The 23179-nt window shown below is 46.9% G+C and overlaps 1 protein-coding gene across 3 annotated transcripts in view; it reads left to right on the forward strand.

Moving 5' to 3' along the window:
• The window catches only part of ARID4A (AT-rich interaction domain 4A), a 99195-nt gene that overhangs the window by 70221 nt on the left and 5795 nt on the right, over nucleotides 1-23179 (forward strand). For 2 of the 3 annotated variants that reach the window (XM_077264983.1, XM_077264991.1), the window contains exons 18-23: nucleotides 6320-6404; nucleotides 8109-8304; nucleotides 9195-9254; nucleotides 9364-10524; nucleotides 10952-11056; nucleotides 11171-11377. In XM_077264983.1, coding sequence (XP_077121098.1) covers nucleotides 6320-6404; nucleotides 8109-8304; nucleotides 9195-9254; nucleotides 9364-10524; nucleotides 10952-11056; nucleotides 11171-11377 — 1814 coding nt within the window. The remainder of the gene's footprint in view (nucleotides 1-6319; nucleotides 6405-8108; nucleotides 8305-9194; nucleotides 9255-9363; nucleotides 10525-10951; nucleotides 11057-11170; nucleotides 11378-23179) is intronic. The other variant, XM_077265001.1, reaches the window with a different exon arrangement.

Consider the following 23179-nt stretch of genomic DNA (forward strand, 5'->3'; position numbering starts at 1 on the left):
AATATGTGTATATATATCTATATGTGTGTAGTGACAAATGTCTAGGGTTATATGTGTGACTAGTGATAATGTAACATCTGTCCTGAAGGCAAGTCGCACCTAGGTGTTAATAGGTACTTCCTTGGGACTAGTAGAATTGTGTCTCCATATCTCACCAGGAGGTCGAGCTAGGGCCAAGAAGAAAGGTAACATTTGGCACCTCCTAGGTCTTGGAGGGGAGATGCTAATTGCGGCCTGAGGGCATCTATTCCTGAGAACCTTTTCAAAAGTGTCTCAGGAGAAAAATAATATATTCGTTAACAGGCAGCAGTTATGATATTGACCTGAGGGGCCAGTCTAGAAACCTGACCTCCAGACCAAAATTATAAATTTAGGCTGCAGACAGAGAATTGTGTTCACATGATGGGGGCAGCCTGAGAAGCTGGTGTGCTCCAATCTACATTCGTCCTACCCTCAGGGAGCAGAAGGCAACTACCAGTTAGATAACTTCTGTAAGTTTCTCCTGTTTATTTTTATACTGTTTTGCATAAGTTGTATGTATTTTTTATTATCATATTTTTATACCTTTTTCTTATTGTAAGCATTGAACCTTTTGTTATTAAAGTATAAAACTTTAACCAGTTGAACCTTGAATGTTCTAAAAGAATCCATAGCCTAAGGTGTAAGCCTTATGAGTGATAGACATATTTTTATTAGTATTATTTTCCGGGACTCATCGCCCTTGTATTCGATGAGTGGTGGCAGTGTGTATGAGCGGGTGTGTGGCTTGGGTCGGTGTGTGATTTATGCTCCCATTACAGCATAGGACAGAGGTTGAATGCTGGACTGAGAGTGGGGAGATAGATTAACCCTTTCAGGCACAACCCTAAGTCACGTGTGAGAGCAGGCACGTGACGAATAAGTGACACCACGGAGTAGGGATCCGTGACGTGTTATATGACTTTAAAGAAGGCACTGGGGTCTGACATCTGTTTTCACAGCAGTAGCACGACACTATCGGTGTCATAATACGGCACCCCATGGACATAGGGTCAACGGCGGTCTTTTATCTCCTATCTTTATCATTGCAGCAGCATTAGCAGTGAACTGGGCACTCCTCTGTGGGCTGCACAATTCACTGCTGTAGGTGTGACTGGCTGCCATTTTATTGTAGCCCAGTGCTATCTGCCGAGCTCCACTTACTCTCTATCGCAGGACAGAAGCGCTCACTGGAGCCGGAGGATGGAGAGTGGGGAGTGCGGGTGATTTACCTCCGTGCTCCTCTGTACTCTAGTCCAGGCACTGCACTGTGCGTCCTGAGAAGACCTCCTCTGCTCCTCACACGCTGCCCTGTGTCCTTCTCCTCTCCTGCTCTGTCTCCGCCTCCCCACTCACACACAGTCCCAGTGATCTCCTGCATATACAGCCTGCAGAGAGAGGGAGCTGACACCTGGAAGGAGAGAAAGAGCAGGACAGTGATTAAGGTGGGGGAAGGGGGGATTGCAAGAATGTTCTTCACAAAATGGGAGAGAAGTAGCGTGCCCACAGCAGGGAGTATATAGCCTTCCCCCATATATCTCCTCTGTTATCTCCCATAGTTCAGCACACTGCTCTCCTGAAATACTCTGTGCTCCTGTCACCCTTCTCCTTCCCCCATATAGCTCCTCTATGACCCCCCCTTAGACCAACACACTGCTGTCCTGAAATACTCTGTGCTGCAGTCACTCTGTTTCTTCCCCCATATATCTCCGCCTGTGACCCTGGAGGTGACTGTCTCTCTCCATGTGTGCTCTCCATCCCCATGTGCCTGTTCGCTCTCGCTCCTATGCACTCCTCTCCCCCTGCATGTCTATCCCATTGGGTCGCTCTCCATCCTCTCCCCTCTGCATGTCTCACGCCCCATGGGTCGCTCTCGCTCCTATGCACTCCAATCCCCTATGCATGTATCTCTCCCCATGGGTCGCTCTCCCTCCTCTCCCCTCTGCATGTCTCACTCCCCATGGGTCGCTCTCTCTCCTATGCACTCCTGTCCCCCTGCATGTCTCTCCCCGTGGGTCGCTCTCCCTCCTCTCCCCTCTGCATGTCTCACTCCCCATAGGTTGCTCTCACTCCTATGCAGTCCTGTCCCCCTGCATGTCTCACTCCCCATCGGTCGCTCTCACTCCTATGCACTCCTCTCCCCTCTGCATGTCTCTCTCCCCATGGGTCGCTCTCCCTCCTGTCCCCCTGCATGTCTCACTCCCCATTGCGCACACAGCTCAGTGCATGCGATAACAGGAGCTGCGGGGGTCATGCTGTCACATGTCAGCGTCACCCCACAGCTGTGACTGTCACCTGCGGTAACGCCTCCGCTGGTACTGACGGTCACAGCGCTGTAGGATGATGCTGGCAGATGTCGGTGATTTCGTAGCTGACTGTGACCTGCGGTAAAAAAGCAGGCGTGGATAACACCTGGAAGATAGCAATTGCTAGACTATTATATATGGCCCGAAAGGTGATAGCACGAAACTGGATTAAGGAGGAACTGCCCGCGAGGAGAGAATTCCTTCAATATGTAAAGCAGGGTCTCAAGTTGGAAAAAGGGGTTTACAAGAGACGAGGGAAAACAGGAATGTTTGCTAAAATGTGGTCTCCGTGGCTTGAATTGGGATAGGGTAGTTAAAGGGAGTGGGAAAGTTAAGGGCCTGTGGCTGGTGAAAATTGCATGATGAATAGGCGGTCTCAAGTGGGTTAAGCGGGCTAAAGATTCATTAAACATTATTGATAGAGGAGTTGCTAAAAGAGATGAGCTGTCCTTGGAGGGTGGGGTGGGATTTGTTGGGAATGTTGGGAATTTTAAAATTGAGAAAACTTTGTATTGAACATATTGAAACATTGTGGGAGATGTAATGTTTATTCTTAATAAAAATCTATTTAAATAAATAAATTTTAAAAAAAAGGCGCAAACCGATGAGACTACTGCTCCCATTGGGCTATGCTTGATGGGAGAGTAGTATCATCTGCCGGTATCTGTGTTCACAGTTTAAAAAAAAAAAAAAGTTACATTACATACACATTCACATAAAAATAAAAAAACATTAAACTCACAGCGGCACAGTGTTCCACTGCAGGGGGCGATCACCTCCTGTCAGTGAAATATTCTGTGCTCCTTGTCACCCTGCTCCCTCCACCATATATCTCTCTGTGACCCCCCATAGACCAGCACACTGCCATATGAATCACACATAATGCCGCCATATCTATTTATCACGATACTCCCATAAAGACCACACATTATACCACCATATATTTTTATTACATAATACTGCCATATAGATCGCACACGATGCCACCATATATGTTTTTTATATAGTACTGCCATATAGACCACATTTGATGCTGCCAAGTATTATGTGTTATCTGTATTATGGCATTGTGTAATTTATATGACGGTATTATATGTGATCTGTATGGTGGTATTATGTTTGATCAGTATGGTGGAATAATGTAAAAAATATATGACTGTATTATATGATAACTATATTTTGGGATTATGTGTGATCTATGTGACATTATGTGAGAATTATATGGTGGTTTTATGTGTGATATACATGGTGTTGTGTGTGATCTATATGACGGTATTATGTGTGATCTATATGGTGGTATTATGTGAGAAGTATATAGCGGTATGTGAGAAGTATATGGCGGTATTATATGAGAACACTATGGCGGTATGTGTGATCTATATGATGGTATTATGTGAGAACTATATGGCGCCATTATGTGTGATCTATATTGCGTCATTATGTGAGAACTATATGATGTTTATAGCCTAGGAAGGGGTTAATGCCCATGGATCTTCCCAGGCTATGAATATCAGCCCGCAGCTGTATATTTAGCCTTTACTGGCTATTAAAATAGGGGGACCCCCCAAAAAAACGATGTGGGGTTCCCCTATAATTAATAACCAGAAAAGGCTATGCAGACAGTTGCGGGCTGATATTAATAGCCTAAGAAGGGGCCATGGATATTGGGCCCCCTCTTCCCCAGCTACAAACACCAGCTCAAAGCCACCCCTGAAATGGCGCGTCTCTAAGGCTTCTTTCACACTTCAGTTGTTTGGCGTCAGTCTGCTTCGACATAGTGAAGGATCGACGGATCCGTCACAATTGTTGAGAAAACGGTTCTAACGGATCCGTTTTTTTGACGGATCAGTTACTTGGGGGTTGTCTGGGAAAAGTATCTACTTTTTGGAGCATGCGCAATTGAAAAAGCGGATTGGGGCAACGGATACGCCGAAATGACGGTCGCGACGGATCCGTCGCCCATAGGCGGCCATTCTATGGAATGGCGGACGCGACGGATCCGTCGCGAACCGCCATTTCGGTGCAGACAAAAAACGTTATAATGTCCGTCAGTGTCTAGACGACGTCCACCAAATTTCGACGGATCCGTCGCATGGCGGATGTAACGGACGACCATCCGCCACAATCCGTCGCTAATGCATGTCTATGGGAAAATAGCGGATCCTCCAAAAAAAAATGTCGGATCCGCTATTTGAGGAAAATGGCTGTTTCAGACTGACGCCAAAAGACTGAAGTGTGAAAGAGGCCTAAGATGCGCCGATTCCAGCACTTAGCCTCTCTCTTCCCACTGCCCTGTAGTGGTGTCATATGGGTAATATTTGTGCTGTTGATGTCACCTTTGTATTGTAAGGTGACTTCAAGCCGGCTTACTAATGGAGAGGCGTCAATAAGACACCTATCTATTACTAATCCTATAGTTGTTAAGGGGTTAAATAAACACACACACAGCCAGAATAAAGTATTTTAATGAAATAAAATGCTACACAGTTTCCCATCTTTATTATTCAGCTAATCCATGCAACGCCCTTGATCTCCTGAAAAAAAATAAAAAATAAAAATAATCCAGCAGTATACTCCGTTCCCGCACACACACACACGCAGATGCACAGACACGCACATATTCACAGATCACAGTCTCCACCCACACTTCCTCCTCCCTATCTGCAGCATTTATCGCACGCAGCTCCACAGCAAAACCACAGATCTTTAAGCCTGCAGCTTTGCTGCGGATTTGCCTAACTCAATGGTAGTCAATGGGTGCAGAAACACTGCAGAGCCGCAAAAAGATTTTGACATGCTGCGGAAAATAAAACCCTGCAAATCCGCGCGTATTTTTCTGCAGCATGTGCACAACAATTCTCAATTTCCCATCGACTAACATTGGTTGTGCACTACACTGCGGATTTGATGCAATTCCGCGCGTCCAAAAACGCTGCGGAAAAGCATCAAAATTTGCAACGTGTGCCCATAGCCCAAGTGTCTCACCCCTGCTATTCCATGTGTATCTCTCCCCATCATGCTCCATATGTGTCTCACTCATCATTCTACATGTGTCTCTCCCCATCAAACTCCCAAGTGTCTCACCCCTGCTATTCCATGTGTATCTCTCCCATCAGTCTCTCTGGCCATACTAATGTATCCCCCCCTCCACAATGCCTGACTATTCACTGCAGACCTGGATCTCCTTCTTATCTTACTGATGGATGAGTCAACTCCGCTCAGATAATGCAGCTCCATACACACCACATGTCTTCACTCTTCCTCCAGTCCACCATGCTGCTGAGTCCACTGTCTTCTGCTCCTCTGTAAACAAGCTGTGCTTCTGATGCAGTAACTGCTGGTGATAGCAGCTCACAGGGCACTAACACACAAAATGGCTCTGCCCTGTGATGCTGCTCTTCATTCTGCCCTAGGGATATTAGACCACCCAAAAGGGGAGGGAAATGGTGATGTCAGCAGTTACTGCCCCAATTTTCCAGCTAACAGTAAAGCTGGTAAGTCTTACTATAGCTGCTTGAGGTCTAAAACGGAAAATGCTCCCTCTAGTGGTAAATATATAATATTTTTCATATAGAAATGTTGGCAAACAGTGCAAACATTACATTAATACATTTTATTTACTATTTTAAGCTTAATTTCACAAAAAAACAAACTACAAGAAAACTGGTGGCACCGTCCCTTTAAAATCCTTTTACTGTTTACACACAGATCAAGTTCTATATTTTTCTTTTTTAATTTTATTTTCCAAATTGTTATAAATGTGGGTTCTTGTAAAACAACCAAGCGCATACGGTGACGTGTGTTCAGTGTAGGGAATATTCCTACGGAGGAAGCAGAGAAAGTAACTTGGTATAAGCAGAATACCCCTAAAGACAGCTTAGGTTTATGTCTCCTACTTTTACAGCGGATGTTGGAATAATAGTAGAGACCTTTCTGTTTGGTGTTTTTCTTCTGTGAGATGCGAATTTTGAGACTTGTAATTTATTCTCTTCCAGGTATGATGAATGGGTAAAGGCCGACCGAATTATCTGGCCTTCTGAGAAAGGTGGAACAAAAAGAAAGCAAAAGAAAAGAATAAAAGTAATTCTAAACCTTCCATTTAATGTACCGTATTTTTCGGACTATAGGACGCACCGGACTATAAGGCGCACCCAGGTTTTAGAGGTGGAAAATAGGGAAAAAAATATTTGAAGCAAAAAAATGTGGTAAAATATTTAATAGCATAAACATACTATTATATGTGGTGTTATTACATATAATAGTATGCTATTATGTTGGAAGCTGCGGGACCAGTGTGGTGTCTGTGAAGTACTATATGAAGATGCTGGAGGGTGAGTATAAGAATGGGGGCACAGGGCTGATATTGAAAGCACCACTCCAGCACTGCAAAATAACACTGGAGTGCTGCTTTAAAATCCCATGGGAGAACTATAACTCCCAGCATATCCTGCAGATCCTATGACATGCTGGGAGTTATAGTTCACCAAAGGAGTGGCAGAGTGCTTTATTGTGTTTTGTAAAGACTAACCTCTTAATTGTGGGAGCCAGCCAGCCACTGTGGTGAGGTAAAAGCTGGAGCATCCCATGGCTGCACACACAGAGCCCTCTCTCTTGTTGCCTTTCCACAGCGCACGCGCAGGACATAAGAGGAAGCTGCAGATTCTAGGTGGGAGTCTGAAGGACCTGTGATGATGTCAGAAGAGGGAGGGCTCTGAGCTGCCATGTGATGCTCCAGCCCGCCCACTTCTGACATCACACAGGTCCTCCCTGTGCATTACAGACAGCTCAGCGTCCAGCACAGGCAGGTAGGCAGCGATCTCCTGGCCCCTGCTGCTGCTGCCTCCTCCCCCGGACACACAGATTCTCCCCAGAATCAGTGCTGGGGAAACTGTGTGTCGCTGCTTAAGTGCAGTATTCATTTGCTGCTCACTGCTCAGCTGATCGGTGGGCGGGGAGCCGCTAATGAATATTCACTGCACTTAATCAGCGGGGCCATGTGCTTTCCCCAGCAGCTGATTCCGGCAGTGGGGACATCCTGAAGTGGGATATCATTGCAATCCCACTCGCTGCTGCCCCCCTCCCCACATGCTATATCCGTACTATAAGACGCACCCACACTTTCCTCCCAAATTTGGGGGGAAAAAAGTGCGTCTTATAGTCGGAAAAATACGGTATGTCTCGTTATAATGCAACGTTGTAACTAGTCCAAAGTAAATTAGATGCTTAAAGCATGACCTCAATTTAATTTTTTTTACATTAATCAGTAATTCTTGCGAAATTAAGAACCTTTGTAATATAATTTATCTGAGAAATCTGCTTATTCTCAATTTATAAGTATCATCTGTCTACAGTGTACAGACTTTGCCATTACTGAGATTGATGACAGTTGGGCTTCTAAAGTTCTATGGAGGAGGGGAGCAATAGATGCAGACAGACATTCTGCTGCAAGTTCTCCTGAAACAACTGTTACATTTCTACATAGAACTTTATGAGCACCAGCTGTCACCTACTATCCCAGTAATGGGAAAGTCTGTATCCACTGAAGACCAATTTTACCCAAGAATTGATAATTTTGAGAATGAGATCAGTCCAGGAGGAGAAAGAAGCTGATTTCTCTGATCAGAGATATTACAAAGTTGTTTTTTTGTTTGTTTGTTTTTTCTTCAGATTATTGAATTATTAAAAAAAAAAAAACTTAAAATGACTTTTAATCTTTTTAATTTTTCGGGGTGAGGGGGATCGCTGTTGCACAACACGGAAAAGTAAACTTGTTTGTTCTTTCAGAATAAAGATGAGAATGATGAAAAGAAAGATGAGGAGAAACACAAAACGAAGCGAGGACGACCGCCCTTAAAGTCGACTCTGCAGACTAATGTGGCCTGTGCTCTGCCCAAGACCCCAAATAGTGAGAGTAAAGCAGCCAATAAACTTGTGAGGAACAGCCTGCCCGACAATAACTTCTTGTCGAATGGACTGGAAGGTAAGTGCGCCAGCAACTAAAGAGGTCAAATCAGTCTAAGGACTTGTTCACATGTCAGTTTTTACAGTTAGGACTGTCAGTGTTTTTCATTATAAATAAATCTATTGACTTCTTCAAGGGAATCTGTCATCAGGTTTTTGCTATAAAATCTGAGAGGAGCATAACATAGTGCCTGATTCCAGGGATGTTCCACTTTCTGGGCTGCTTGATGTGGTTTTCATAGAATACCAGTTTTATCTAATGTAGATGTAGTAGAGCGAAGTCTTCTGCTCTGTGTTTAACACCGCCCACATTCCTTAATGGCAGTTTCATGTGTACATTGTCAGCAAGCTGCCAATCAGTGTTATGGGTGTGGACTGCCTGGCACATAATTCCTAGTCCTCAAGTGTTTTATCAGCAGGAGATGATCACTAAGTATTGAAGCTACAGGACACAGCCTAATAAGTGTCACCTCCCTGGAATCAGGGTCTTGTGGCATTTTATGCTACACTTAGAACCTTTAAAAAGTTTCTATTTAATCTTTTTTTTTTTTTTTTTTAACCAAAGGTCTGAGTAAAAACAGAGACTTGTCCTGTTTTGTACCCATTGAGATGAAATTGTCTGTGGTGGGGGGAAAAAATGGACATCACACAAATGTCATCCTAGTTGTGTTTCTTTCATTGAGTGGGTGCTAGGAGAAGCTCCGTCGACACTGTACAGGGTGTCCTGATGCCATGCAGCAGATGTTGGTGGGAAAGCATTGAGCACAAATGAACGGACTCGATTCTTTGTTCTACCTGTAAATTTCTCATGATTATTGAGGTCCCAGCAGCTAGATGCCACCTCTAGGAACCTATTTAACAAGTTCTTACTCTTAAGTGTTGTCCACTTAGCTTTCTATGCTTTTTAAGCAGCTCGTCGGAGGACGCGGAGGAGCTCGGGAATGTACGACTCCGATAGATGTTCAATTGGTGAGTTCATGTCTTATCCCTGACCATATACATGTGCAGTCTGCAGTCAAATAAATATATCGATCTACCTGAGACTATCCTGTGTAATGACTGCTAACTCTGATCCCAGATTCATCCACTTCGGAAAGCGAGTTGGAGGAGGCTCCTGAAAAGTCACCGGTGAATGAGGAGATTCTACCAACGGTTGAAAAGGTGATCGAGCAAACAGAGAGCTTGGTTGAAACCATTATTGAGCAAGAAGCATCCCCAGTTGTTTGCACCACCATCGATCCGGAAAAAAGCCCAATAAATCCAGCAGAGACCTTACAGCAAGAGGTGGAGGAAAGCGAACAAATTGTTCAGAGTTACGTCAAGCAAACTGAGGAAATCATTGAAGTCAAGGATGCGGAAAATCTGCCAAAAAAAGGAAGAAGAAGCAAAACAAAGGAGCCTTGTACAGAGACCATAAAAAGCGTCCACGTTCCAATAGAAGATAGCGTGGTAGAACCCAAGGTAGAGCCCAAAGTAGAACCCGAGGCGTTAGACTTTCCGTCATTTGCCTCCTTACAGAGCAGGGAGTTTCACCTTGTTCCAAAGGAATTGGAGCTTCCAGATGATCAACAGATGAAGGAGAAGAAAGGATGTAAAAGGAAACCTGTGGAGCAAACCACCCCAGAAAAGAAGCTGCGCACAGAGTGCGAACCAGAGCTGCCTATCATTACTGCGGAGGAGAAACTGGTAGAAAGCTGTGAAGCGCTGGAGCCCATCAACACCATGAAGGAAGAGCAGGTCCAGAATGCCAATGAGGAAATGCCCTCTCTAACCGCGGAGCTAGAACACGTGCAGAGCACCAGGACGGAGGACTATGACATGCCACTGACGGAAATCACAGGGATTTCATACAGGAACGAGCAGGAAGATATAATGCCCATGATTGGACCTGAAACTCTGGTTTGTCATGAAGTGGATTTAGACGATTTTGATGAAAAAGACAAGGTGGAAGACACGGTAATAACGAAGCCAGAGCCAGACACACAAACTGTACTTGCCCCCACGCTGCAACCAGCCGTCCTCCCACCTCATACTTATTCTGAGCCTTCTCCCCTTGCACTGAGCCATGATGAGTCTCACAGTATAAAGAGCGAGAGTGACATCACCATTGAAGTGGACAGTGTGGCGGAAGAGTCACAAGAAGGCCTCTGTGAGAGCGAGTCCGCTAATGGCTTTGAAGCCAGCACCACATCTAGCAACTGCAGTATAACCGCCCAAGAAGCAGAGATGCGGGATAAAGGTAATCTATCCTGGCGTACACTAATGGTGGCCATGGTGTATGGTTCCTGGGACAGTGGTCTGCTGTCTGCCTGTGCCCCCATCCCCTCCTCCCACCTGCTGTCGTTTCGCGGACCCCCCCTTCCTCCCGTCTGCTGTCACCCTGCGTTGTCCCCCACACTGCGCCACACCCAAAACCCCTTTTTTTTCTCTGCTGCCGTAAAGCAGTTCTCTCCTTATGAAATTTAATTGGTTATTTGAAATTAAGAAAATTTTAGTTTGATGGGTTAGTTGTCCATAGAATTAGTGCCACTCATGTCTATAGTGTTGTCTGGTACTGCAACTCTGGAGCTACCTGCTGTATCTGACACTATTCAATGGGCTAAAGTGTCACTATTTCTTACGATTGGATCACATTGGTGTCATTTTTGTGTTTTAATAACTCTCAGGCCACAAACGGATCAGTGACAGCAACATTGGAGCACTAGCCAAGAAGCAGAAGCGTACACCAAAGCGACTAAACACTTCATCAAAAACCGAGAAGAATGGAATCGGTGAGTCGCTCATACATGTATCATCTCATGAACGGCTTGTACTATTTTGCAGTCATTTTTTGTGTTTTCACCACATTATGAAATGTCTAATTATTGGAACTGTTTCATTTTCAGGGCAAAGCAGTGACAGTGAAGACCTCTCTGCCGTGGACAGCGCCAGCAAGTGTTCTCCAGCGAAACATGTCAATGTCTCCAAGCCTCAGAAGATCATGAGATCACCAGCAAGAATCACATCTCCACACACAAAAGATCTGGAGAAGGATAAGCATCGAGAGAAACACCAGCACTCTTCAAGGACGTACAAGTGGACGTTGCAGCTCAGTAAGTACATGGTCTGTGATCGTAAGGACAGATAGGAGTTTTAGCAATCCATGAAATTGGAGGATCAAAAATATGGAATCACTTGAGACTGGGTGGGAGAGGTAAAAACTGGTTGGAAGGTGCCGGAATGATCAGTTGAGCAGTCTGTCTCACAAGACCCCCCAGCCTATCCAGATTATGCTGGGGAGGGGAGGAGGGACTACAGATTATTTTTGGATGATTAACTGTCTCTTGCAAAAATGGCATTTGTTTGTTAAATCAGGAGTCGCTGCCTCCCAGTGGATTTCGCCTTTTGTCCCCATAGGGCACCCTTTTTATGATGATCACATTTATGTGCGTCATAAAAAGGGTGCCGTATGGGGACAAAAGGCAAAATCTTTTTTGATTTTACAAAGGCATATAGATAGCAGTTTTTCTGAATGGTGGATCCTCTGATGTTGTCATATGGAGAAATTGCCCAGAAAGTCAAGCTTCAGATGGTTTGTATACAGACCACCATACCTGGACTGACCACGTGTCACTTGACATAGGCATATATGAGATCTGCAGCCAGTCCGACAGATAGTGAAATATGCCTGTCTGAACCTGACAAGAGTGGCGTGTGTGTATATATAATATACATGTATATCTCCTACACAGGAACTGAACGTACTGAGGTCAGGTAGCAGTAATACAAGTGCCCAAGACTGACTAACACATTTAAGGTTGGGTTTACATGAGCGTATGCAAAAATACTGTGCTTCGTATAGAAAACAAAAATACATTTTTTTTAAATTTTGTACCGTCATTCATATGCAAGTTTTTTCCTTCGCCTCATTGGGGGACACAGACCGTGGGTGTATGCTGCTGCCAGTAGGAGGCTGATGCTAAGTGAATATAACAAAATTAGCTCCTCCTCTGCAGTATACACCACGCCACCAGCAGCTAGGCACGGGAGCACTGCTGAGACACATCATCTATCGGGTCCCCAACCTAACTGGACACTGTCCAAATCTATCTATAACCTCCGTTACTACTTACCAGCAGCAGCCCCCATATCCCTTAGGAGATCTGTGCAAATCTACATAGTATACCATTTTCACAGCGAATTTATGAGTAAGACTCGGGAGAGTCGAAATGTCAAAGTTCGGTCGCTTACTGTACATACTACACCATTTCTGCTCCCTTAATGATATGTGAATAAAAATCATATATTGCATATAATTCTCTATAGAGTGTGCTTTGTATCCTAAATTGTTATGCCACTAGGAGGCTGACACTAAGTGAATATAACAAAATTAGCTTCTCCTCCTCTGCAGTATACACCTACCACTGGCTCCAGCCCGAACCAGTTCATGCTTAGTGTCTGTAGGAGGCACATAGGTCTGCTATTCAGACCACAATTTCTTTATTTTCATTTTTACTTTTTTATTCTTTTTTCATTCTTATCCTTCAGGGTTCCGATCTCCCTCAACCAACAACAGGCAGGAACATTGAGTGTCGCCTCCACGTACCCCCTCCTGCACCATTACAAGGCATGCCTGAGCTCTCTTTAGGGGCAACTGGTTCCTTCAGGGCACCGATCTCCCCAAACAACAGACGGGAACATGGAGTGTCGCCTCCACGTACCCCCTTTTTGCGTCAGGCTTATTTCAGCCAGATGAACAGCCTGCTCCATCCTAGGGGAGTTAACCCCTAGGATATTATGAGGCATTTATGGTGTCCGTGCGGCCCCCACTGCATCACCACTGACAAACAGCGGCAATGGAATGAGGCGGACGGTCCCTCTCCACCTCGCAGTCAACGGGATGATGGATGGAGGGTTCCCTGCAATGTACACAGCAGGGACATAGTATTGCAGCAGCTGACCTGCATACGAAGCAGTCTGAACTCATGCACTTCATCCTCCAGTTTTCTGTGAGACACCGTCCACGCTGAAGCCAGGCAGCCACCGTGGCAGCCCCATGCCGGGATGCGAAGGGAATCCAGGACAGCGGGGGGCTTCTGCAGCAGAGTTGCTCCGGGGGGACGAGTGCACACGTTTGGTCACTGGCAGATGACTGCGGCTGGTGTGACTTGATGGGATAAGGATGTAAGGACGTCGCCCAGGCCCCTGTGGCGTTCCCCTCCCCCACCGTGTAACGCTCCTGCCGGCCGCAGTACTTTAGGCCCCGGCTTGGGCCTATTCATGGAGCAATCCTGAGGCTCCGTCCGCCGGATAAAGTCGTGCCCGTAGCCACGCCCCCGAAATGGCGCTTCTCACTCTCTGCGAGATTTTCGCACATGCAACTCCCGAGAGCCATCTTCATACACCCGGCCATCTTCATACACCCTTCGTAATGCTGAAGGGACGACAAGCAGATCCCAGGGCATTATTAAAGGGGACGCAACGGATCCGCAGCAATCACGGGCAGCTGACCTGGGTAAGTGCCCTGACCTTGTAGCAGACACATCAGCCCACATTGGCCCTTCCCTGCGTTTCCTTTACACTCCCTATTGGAGGATGTTAACAGTATAAGAAGTTAGGGGGCATACTGTAGTGCATTATGTCACTCCCTAAGACATCTACAGTGTACTACACTTCATGTACTACCTGCCAGACTTTGTTACCATGGGGACATAGTATCCCACCCTGCAGGGAATGTGATCTCGGCTGCGCTCAGAAGCCCTCCGCCGCTACCAAACCAAGGTTACCTAGCCCCCCTGAGCGGACTTCAACGCTGTCACAGTCGATGACATCACTGGCAAAGAGATACAGCCCCACCTCTATCCGGGGGCCTTCGCCAGACTGTCTCAAAGGATTCCTTCACCTCACATTAGAGGGGTGACGGACCCCTTTAAGGGTTTCATTTTCCCCAAACCTAGGCGGGAACACGGAGTGTTACCTCCACGTACCCCCTCCTGCACCGTTTTTTTGTTATGGGCGTGCCTGTGATCTTCAAGGGCAACGGATCCCTTCAGGGTACCGCTCTCCCTACACCAGCAACAGATGGGAACGTGGAGTGTCGCCTTCACCTACCCACCTCTGCACCCAGGCTCATACCGCCCCTGTTTTCACTGCGCCGGACCAACAGACTGAATCATCTTTGGACAGTTAGCCCCTTGGATGTCCAGATGCATTTACCGTGTCCATGCAGCTCACTCCCCATCGCCCCTGATGAACATTGGCGATGGAAGGAAGACAGACTGTCCTTCTCTCCTCTTCTGACCTCGGAGTGAGTAGACGGAAGGCTAGGACATAGTTCGCCAGCACAGAGAGTGACCGAACAAAAGCTTCGCAAGTCAGGGGCGAGATAATCCTTTCCCCTGATTGCGGAAGGAATGGAAAGCATCCCCTCCAGTGGATCTGCTTGGCTCCCGCTTGGCCTCGAAAACCCTTCTGTCCTTACCAGATGGTTCCTCAATTAAAGACCCATGGGCCGACATAGAACCTGGCCCATTTGGTTTTCTTTTTGGAGGTTTCGGGCTTAGCACTCTCCCCCCTCTTTGCTGTGGTGTAAGTATCTAAAGCTTTGGTCTCTTGGGCTGATACCCTAAGCAGGACCATACAGGACAGTGACCTTCCTCAGGAAGCAGCTGAACTAGCCAATCACATCTCCTCGGCCGGGGAATATTTGTGGCATGTGTTCCTAGACACGGCTGTGCTGCGCTTACAGCCGCAAATGCCATCACCTCCTGATGGGCACTGTAGCTCAGGGAATGGCAAAGCGGACTCTACATCCAAAAAAGTCTTTGACGTCTCTGCCTTACCAGACCTGCCGTTTATTCAGTAAGAAGCTGGATCAGCTTATCTGTTAACATAGGAAACAGTAAATTCCCTCTCTAGCAAAGACTAGGTGTTCTTTTCGTTGTCAACAACAGACGCGTTTCCAGTCCTTTCGTAGCATTTCTGGCTGGGCCAAGGTGACCACCTCTGCCAGCTCAGGGCGTTCCACTCGTGGGGACAGGAGTACCCAGGTCTCGCTTAAAGTCAGCCAATCATGGAAGGGCCGAACCACGCAAACTAGATCTAAGGGACACAAGTCCCACAGATTTTCGGCCCAATGACTCACTGTCTTATCCATTCGACTCCAGAGGGTAGGCGGACCTCTACTCCTACTTCGACATATCTGGCTCTCCGTCATTCACGAGGAATGGTCAGAGACCTGGTTGTTGTGAATTTGGATTCTGGGCTCCCCCGGTGGCTACTGGTGGAATTGAACTGGTGTCTTCATCTTCTCTGTTCACCTGTTCCCATCAAGATGTGGGAGTCGCTATATAACCTTGCTGCTCTGTTAGTTGCTTGCCGGTCAGCAATGTTATCAGAAGCCTCTCTGTGCTTGTTCCTGCTCCTAGACAACTACTAGATAAGTTGGACTCTTGTCCATGTTTGTTTTTGCATTTTTGTTCCAGTTCACAGCTGTAGTTTCGTTACTGTGTCTGGAAAGCTCTTGTGAACAGGAATTGCCACTCTGGTGTTATGAGTTAATGCCAGAGTTTTAAAGGGAACCTGTCACCACGTTTTTGGAAGATGGGATAAAAATAGCGTTAAATAGGGGCAGAGGTGGGCGTTACATTAGTGTGTGTGTTATGCGTTTATTACCCACCTAAGTTGCCGAAATAACTTTGCAAAGTCTCCGTTTTCGCCTGTCAATCAGGCTGGTCAGGTCGCATGGGCGTTGTCTTCCCCCAGATTTGGCGTAGTTTTCCGTTGGTGGCGTAGTGGTGTGCGCATGCCCAAAGTCCGGAATCCTCTTCCAGGGGATTTAAAATAGCGCGGTGTTCGTTATTGCATTGGTGATCGGTGGGCGCGGCCATCTTCCTTTGGCCGCGCGTGCGCAGAAGCGGCGCTCTGCTGGCCGCGGCTTCAGGAAAATGGCCGCCGCGATATCCATCTGCGCACGCGCGGCATCCCGCGGCCATTTTCCTGAAGCCGCGGCCAGCAGAGCGCCGCTTCTGCGCACGCGCGGCCAAAGGAAGATGGCCGCGCCCACCGATCACCAATGCAATAACGAACACCGCGCTATTTTAAATCCCCTGGAAGAGGATTCCGGACTTTGGGCATGCGCACACCACTACGCCACCAACGGAAAACTACGCCAAATCTGGGTGAAGACACCACGCCCATGTGACCTGACCAGCCTGATTGACAGGCGAAAACGGAGACTTTGCAAAGTTATTTCGGCAACTTAGGTGGGTAATAAACGCATAACACACACACTAATGTAATGCCCACCTCTGCCCCTATTTAACGCTATTTTTATCCCATCTTCCAAAAACGTGGTGACAGGTTCCCTTTAAAGTAATTTCTGGATGGTGTTTTGATAGGGTTTTCAGCTGACCATGAAAGTGTCCTTTCTGTCTTCTGCTATGTAGTAAGTGGACCTCAAATTTGCTAAACCTATTTTCATACTACGTTTGTTATTTCATCTTGATTCACCGCCAATACATGTGGGGGGCCTCTGTCTCCTTTCGGGGTATTTCTCTAGAGGTGAGCTAGGACTAATATTTTCCTCTGCTAGCTTTATTTAGTCCTCCGGCTGGTGCTGGGCATCTAGAATCAACGTAGGCATGCTACCCGGCCACTGCTAGTTGTGCGTTAGGTTTAGTTCATGGTCAGCTCAGTTTCCATCTTCCAAGAGCTAGTTCCTATATATGCTGATGCTATGATCTCTTGCCATTGAGATCATGACAGTTTGACCGGCCCACTAAAGGGTTAAAATCCTTGGCTGAGAAAGGAGAGTAATAAGTAGTCTGCTGAAATTTTTTTATTTTTTTTTTTTTTCTCTCCTTGAATGGCTCTGTGTCCACCTGTTTGCAATGGATCTTCAGAGTGTAACTGCAGGTTTGAATAATCTCGCCACGAAGGTACAAAATTTGCAAGATTTTGTTTGTCATGCACCTGTATCTGAGCCGAGAATTCCTTTGCCGGAATTTTTCTCGGGGAATAGATCTGGGTTTCAGAATTTTCGAAATAATTGCAAATTATTTTTGTCCCTGAAATCTCGCTCTGCCGGAGATCCTGCACAGCAGGTCAGGATTGTGATTTCCTTGCTCCGGGGCGACCCTCAAGACTGGGCTTTTTCATTGACACCAGGGGATCCTGTGTTGCTCAATGTGGATGCGTTTTTTCTGGCCTTGGGGTTGCTTTATGACGAACCTCATTTGGAGCTTCAGGCAGAAAAAACTTTGATGTCCCTATCTCAGGGGCAAGATGAAGCGGAAATTTACTGCCAAAGATTCCGTAAATGGTCTGTGCTTACTCAGTGGAATGAGTGCGCCCTGGCGGCGACTTTCAGAGAGGGTCTCTCTGATGCCATTAAGGACGTTATGGTGGGGTTCCCTGTGCCTGCGGGTCTGAATGAGTCCATGACAATGGCTATTCAGATCGATAGGCGTTTGCGGGAGCGCAAACCAGTGCACCATCTGGCGGTGTCCACTGAGAAATCGCCAGAGAGTATGCAGTGTGATAGAATTCTGTCCCGAAGCGAGCGGCAGAATTTTAGACGGAAAAATGGGTTGTGTTTCTATTGTGGTGATTCTACTCATGTTATATCAGCATGCTCTAAGCGCACTAAAAAGCTTGGTAAATCTGTTTCCATTTGCACCTTACCGTCTAAGTTTATTCTATCTGTGACCCTGATTTGCTCTTTGTCATCTATTACCACGGACGCCTATGTCGACTCTGGCGCCGCTTTGAGTCTTATGGATTGGTCCTTTGCCAAACGCTGTGGGTATGATTTAGAGCCTTTGGAGACTCCCATTCCTCTGAAGGGGATTGACTCCACCCCATTGGCTAATAATAAACCACAATACTGGACACAAGTAACTATGCGTATTAATCCGGATCACCAGGAGATTATTCGATTTCTGGTGCTGTATAATCTACATGATGATTTGGTGCTAGGATTGCCTTGGCTGCAATCTCACAACCCAGTCCTCGACTGGAAAGCTATGTCTGTGTTGAGCTGGGGATGTAAGGGGCCTCATGGGGATGTACCTGTGGTTTCCATTTCATCATCTATTCCCTCTGAAATTCCTGAGTTCCTGTCTGACTATCGTGACGTCTTTGAAGAATCCAAGCTTGGTTCGTTACCTCCGCACCGAGAGTGCGATTGTGCCATAGATTTAATCCCGGGTAGTAAATACCCAAAGGGTCGTTTATTTAATCTGTCTGTGCCTGAACATGCTGCTATGCGTGAATATATAAAGGAGTCCTTGGAAAAGGGACATATTCGTCCATCGTCATCTCCCTTAGGAGCCGGTTTTTTCTTTGTGTCAAAAAAAAGACGGCTCTTTGAGACCATGTATTGATTATCGGCTTTTGAATAAAATCACTGTTAAATATCAATACCCATTGCCGTTGCTGACTGATTTGTTTGCTCGCATAAAGGGGGCCAAGTGGTTCTCTAAGATTGACCTTCGTGGGGCGTATAATTTGGTGCGAATCAGGCAGGGGGATGAGTGGAAAACCGCATTTAATACGCCCGAGGGCCACTTTGAGTATTTAGTGATGCCTTTTGGTCTTTCAAATGCTCCGTCAGTTTTCCAGTCCTTTATGCATGATATTTTTCGCGATTATTTGGATAAATTTATGATTGTGTATCTGGATGATATTCTGATTTTTTCGGATGACTGGGACTCTCATGTCCAGCAAGTCAGGAGGGTTTTTCAGGTTTTGCGGTCTAATTCTTTGTGTGTGAAGGGTTCTAAGTGTGTTTTTGGGGTACAGAGGATTTCCTTTTTGGGATATATTTTTTCCCCCTCTTCCATTGAAATGGATCCTGTCAAGGTTCAAGCTATTTGTGATTGGACGCAGCCCTCTTCTCTTAAGAGTCTTCAGAAATTTTTGGGCTTTGCTAACTTTTATCGTCGATTTATTGCTGGTTTTTCGGATATTGCTAAACCATTGACCGATTTGACTAAGAAGGGTGCTGATGTTGCTGATTGGTCCCCTGATGCTGTGGAGGCCTTTCGGGAGCTTAAGCGCCGTTTTTCCTCTGCCCCTGTGTTGCGGCAGCCTGATGTTGCTCTACCTTTTCAGGTTGAGGTCGACGCTTCTGAGATCGGAGCTGGGGCAGTGTTGTCGCAGAAAAGTTCTGACTGCTCCGTGATGAGGCCTTGTGCCTTCTTTTCCCGTAAATTTTCGCCCGCTGAGCGGAATTATGATGTTGGGAATCGGGAGCTTTTGGCCATGAAGTGGGCTTTTGAGGAGTGGCGCCATTGGCTTGAGGGGGCCAGACATCAGGTGGTGGTATTGACTGACCACAAAAATTTGATTTATCTTGAGACCGCCAGGCGCCTGAATCCTAGACAGGCGCGCTGGTCATTATTTTTCTCTCGGTTTAATTTTGTGGTGTCATACCTACCGGGTTCTAAGAATGTTAAGGCGGATGCCCTTTCTAGGAGTTTTGAGCCTGACTCGCCTGGTAACTCTGAGCCCACAGGTATCCTTAAGGATGGAGTGGTATTGTCAGCCGTTTCTCCAGACCTGCGGCGGGCCTTGCAGGAGTTTCAGGCGGATAGACCTGATCGTTGCCCACCTGATAAACTGTTTGTTCCTGATGATTGGACCAGTAGAGTCATCTCTGAGGTTCATTCTTCTGCGTTGGCAGGTCATCCTGGCATTTTTGGTACCAGGGATTTGGTGGCAAGGTCCTTCTGGTGGCCTTCCCTGTCACGAGATGTGCGAGGCTTTGTGCAGTCTTGTGACGTTTGTGCTCGGGCCAAGCCTTGTTGTTCTCGGGCTAGTGGATTATTGTTGCCCTTGCCTATTCCTAAGAGGCCTTGGACGCACATCTCGATGGATTTTATTTCACATCTGCCTGTTTCTCAGAAGATGTCTGTCATCTGGGTGGTGTGTGACCGTTTCTCTAAGATGGTCCATTTGGTTCCTCTGCCCAAGTTGCCTTCTTCTTCCGAGTTGGTTCCTCTGTTTTTTCAAAATGTTGTTCGTTTGCATGGTATTCCTGAGAATATCGTTTCTGACAGAGGGACCCAATTCGTGTCTAGATTTTGGCGGGCATTCTGTGCTAGGATGGGCATAGATTTATCTTTTTCGTCCGCTTTCCATCCTCAGACGAATGGCCAGACCGAGCGGATTAATCAGACCCTGGAGACATATCTGAGGTGTTTTGTGTCTGCTGACCAGGATGATTGGGTTGCTTTTTTGCCATTGGCGGAGTTTGCTCTCAATAATCGGGCCAGCTCTGCCACTTTGGTGTCCCCGTTTTTCTGTAATTCGGGGTTTCATCCTCGATTTTCCTCTGGTCAGGTGGAATCTTCGGATTGTCCTGGAGTGGATGCTGTGGTGGAGAGATTGCATCAGATCTAGGGGCAGGTGGTGGACAATTTGAGGTTGTCCCAGGAGAAGACTCAGCTTTTTGCCAACCGCCACCGTCGTGTTGGTCCTCGGCTTTGTGTTGGGGATTTGGTGTGGTTGTCTTCTCGTTTTGTCCCTATGAGGGTCTCTTCTCCTAAGTTTAAGCCTCGGTTCATCGGCCCATATAAGATATTGGAGATTCTTAACCCTGTTTCCTTCCGTTTGGACCTCCCTGCATCCTTTTCTATTCATAACGTTTTTCATCGGTCATTATTGCGCAGGTATGAGGTACCGGTTGTGCCTTCCGTTGAGCCTCCTGCTCCGGTGTTGGTTGAGGGTGAGTTGGAGTACGTTGTGGAGAAAATCTTGGACTCTCGTGTTTCCAGACGGAGACTCCAGTATCTGGTCAAGTGGAAGGGATACGGCCAGGAGGATAATTCTTGGGTGAATGCATCTGATGTTCATGCCTCTGATCTGGTTCGTGCCTTTTATAGGGCCCATCCTGATCGCCCTGGTGGTTCTGGTGAGGGTTCGGTGCCCCCTCCTTGAGGGGGGGGTACTGTTGTGAATTTGGATTCTGGGCTCCCCCGGTGGCTACTGGTGGAATTGAACTGGTGTCTTCATCTTCTCTGTTCACCTGTTCCCATCAAGATGTGGGAGTCGCTATATAACCTTGCTGCTCTGTTAGTTGCTTGCCGGTCAGCAATGTTATCAGAAGCCTCTCTGTGCTTGTTCCTGCTCCTAGACAACTACTAGATAAGTTGGACTCTTGTCCATGTTTGTTTTTGCATTTTTGTTCCAGTTCACAGCTGTAGTTTCGTTACTGTGTCTGGAAAGCTCTTGTGAACAGGAATTGCCACTCTGGTGTTATGAGTTAATGCCAGAGTTTTAAAGTAATTTCTGGATGGTGTTTTGATAGGGTTTTCAGCTGACCATGAAAGTGTCCTTTCTGTCTTCTGCTATGTAGTAAGTGGACCTCAAATTTGCTAAACCTATTTTCATACTACGTTTGTTATTTCATCTTGATTCACCGCCAATACATGTGGGGGGCCTCTGTCTCCTTTCGGGGTATTTCTCTAGAGGTGAGCTAGGACTAATATTTTCCTCTGCTAGCTTTATTTAGTCCTCCGGCTGGTGCTGGGCATCTAGAATCAACGTAGGCATGCTACCCGGCCACTGCTAGTTGTGCGTTAGGTTTAGTTCATGGTCAGCTCAGTTTCCATCTTCCAAGAGCTAGTTCCTATATATGCTGATGCTATGATCTCTTGCCATTGAGATCATGACACCTGGTGTCTTTTGGATACAAGATAGCTTACTCCCGTCCTCCAGCACGGTTCTTCCCTTCTCGTCGTCCCCCCCCCCCCCCCCCCCCCCCCCCAAAAAAAAAAAAAAAAACAGTGGCGTGGGCTCTGCCTTTCTACTGAGTCATCGCTTTGTTACTCCAAGATGCGGTCATTCTACTTCCAGTAAGCGAGAGGTTTCTAGGGGTTCCACTCGCATAGTCGTGGTCCCGAAGAAGGACGGAAGGTACAGCCCATCCTGGACTTGAAGTTACTCAACTAGTTTGTCAGGATCCGGCACTTAAGGATGGAGTCCCTCCGCTCTGTCATCACTACCAAAGGTTCTTGTACTTCACCATCCGAGAGGAACATTTCCAGTTTATGGCTTTGCTCATCGGCCTCGTCACCGCTCCCAGGCCGTTCTCAACAGTCATGGCAGTCATCATGTTCATTCTGCTCTGTCTGGGTGTGGTCGTTCTTCCATACCTAGACAACCTCCTGAGCAAGGGGCTGTCTTTCCAAGCCTGCGCGGAGGCGTCCGTTTGGCTTCGGACACATTTTCTCACCTGGGCTGGCTGATAGTTAAACAAATCTTCCCGGTCCTGGCTCAGCAGATATCCTTTTTAAGTATGACCCTGCATACCTCACGAGGGTTGGTAATTTTCCCTCGAGATAAGGTCATAGCCCTTCAACAGGGGGCCTGGGACAGGAATCCATTCTCTCTCCATTGTCTATACCGCTTGTCTCCGCGGGTCAAGCGGGCGCTTAGGTGGTGAACTTTACGGTCTTCCCTCACCCAGTGGAAAATCTTTCCTCCCAGTAGAAAAGATCGTGGTCACCACCAACGCCAGCCCTCTGGAGGGGGCTTTCTTTCGTCATCACACAGCCCAGGGGCGCTGGTCTGCTCGGGAGTCGCCTCTCCTGATCAATGTCTTGGAGATCCAGGCGATTCAGTCATTCCCCCAGTGGTTCCATCACCTCCTGGCGGGTCGCCCCATCCGAATACAGTCGGACAACGCCACGGTTGTGACGTATATAATTTCAGCAGTTCACATCCCGGGCGTGAAATACTGGGTGGCAGACTTCCCCAGCCATTAGGGTCTGGCCTGGGAGAGCGGTCATTTCATCCGGAGGTACTCCAACAGATTTGTCAGTTACTTCCGAGGAAAGATCAAGGCGGAAGGGATTCCGATGATCCTCGTAGCTCTGGACTAGCCTCGCCGGGCGTGGTACGTGGAGTTG

This window comes from Ranitomeya variabilis, chromosome 1 (assembly GCF_051348905.1).
Source record: "Ranitomeya variabilis isolate aRanVar5 chromosome 1, aRanVar5.hap1, whole genome shotgun sequence".
NCBI lineage: Eukaryota > Metazoa > Chordata > Amphibia > Anura > Dendrobatidae > Ranitomeya > Ranitomeya variabilis.